The following is a 963-nucleotide window of genomic DNA, read 5'->3' as shown; positions in this document are numbered from 1 at the left end:
TGCCGAGCAGGTAGTAAATGGGTTGGTGGAAGCGGCGATTGGAGGCGATGGCTGCGATGACCAGCAGGTTGGTCAGAAGCACCAGCACGCTGACAGTCAGGCCTAGCGCCACCACGACCAGATCTTTGGGCCGCCAGTGGGAGCTGAGCTCCTTGCCACTGTTGTTGTAGAAGAAGCCGATGGTCTCATTGTAGTAGCACTGGCCCATGGTGACCATCTGGGGGCAGAGAAGGGGAAGTCAGTACAGGCAGTCCTTGGTGGAAGGACACAGAGGGGAGCAGCAGCCAGAGGGAGGGTTAAGACAGGAAGGGCAAGCGTCTCAAACTCAGATGAAAGTGAAAGCGAAAGTCCACGTATAGTCCACGGAACTCTCCAGCCCAGAATACTGGAGTGGGTAGCCTTTCCCTTCTGCAGGGGATCTTCCCAACCCAGGGATGGAACCCAGGTCTCCCGCATTGCAGGCGGATTCTTTACTAGATGTCTGACCACCAGGGAAGATGCCTCATGGCAAAGTGGCAAAGTGGACAGGGCTGACCTGGAAAGAATGCTCCATGAGTTGGGGGGTGGACGGCTGTTGCTTAATTACAAATAAGCTTCTTGTAAAGATAGCCCCTGAATCAAATGACTGGGCAGCTTTGTTTTTAACTGAAAAAAGCAAAACAAAATTCATTTGCCCACCCGGGGCCAATCTGTAACCAACTTGTGTTGGGTGGTGGTGGGGGGCGTAGATTAGGGCAGGACAAAGGGGTGTGAGCCGTGAAAGCAGACAAGGGAGGGTCAGTTTGGTGTTGGGGTCAGTGCAGGGAGCAGAAACCAGCGGGCGTGTTCGCAGGGTGGGGCCACTGCTCGGACCTGGCAGGAGGTCGGTGCAGGGGTGTGGTGACCTGGGCGATCAGATTGGACAGTGAGGCAGCTCCATGAGTTGGGCGGCGGGCTTTGCTTTGCGCGGGAGTGGTCCGGAAG

The 963-nt window shown here is 56.1% G+C and overlaps 1 protein-coding gene across 1 annotated transcript in view; it reads right to left on the bottom strand.

The window, feature by feature from the left end:
• LPAR2 (lysophosphatidic acid receptor 2) overlaps positions 1 to 957 on the bottom strand; it is a 3,689-nt gene extending 2,732 nt beyond the window's left edge. Inside the window, exons 1-2 of the mRNA XM_010847244.1 lie at positions 853 to 957; positions 1 to 217 (exon numbers count right to left, since the gene is read on the bottom strand). Of these exons, the coding sequence (XP_010845546.1) occupies positions 1 to 217 (217 nt within the window). The 5' untranslated portion in view covers positions 853 to 957. The remainder of the gene's footprint in view (positions 218 to 852) is intronic.
• Positions 958 to 963: the final 6 nt, after the last annotated feature.

This window comes from Bison bison, unplaced genomic scaffold (assembly GCF_000754665.1).
Source record: "Bison bison bison isolate TAMUID 2011002044 unplaced genomic scaffold, Bison_UMD1.0 scf7180017864248, whole genome shotgun sequence".
NCBI lineage: Eukaryota > Metazoa > Chordata > Mammalia > Artiodactyla > Bovidae > Bison > Bison bison.
This window is presented reverse-complemented; position numbering and strand designations above follow the sequence as displayed.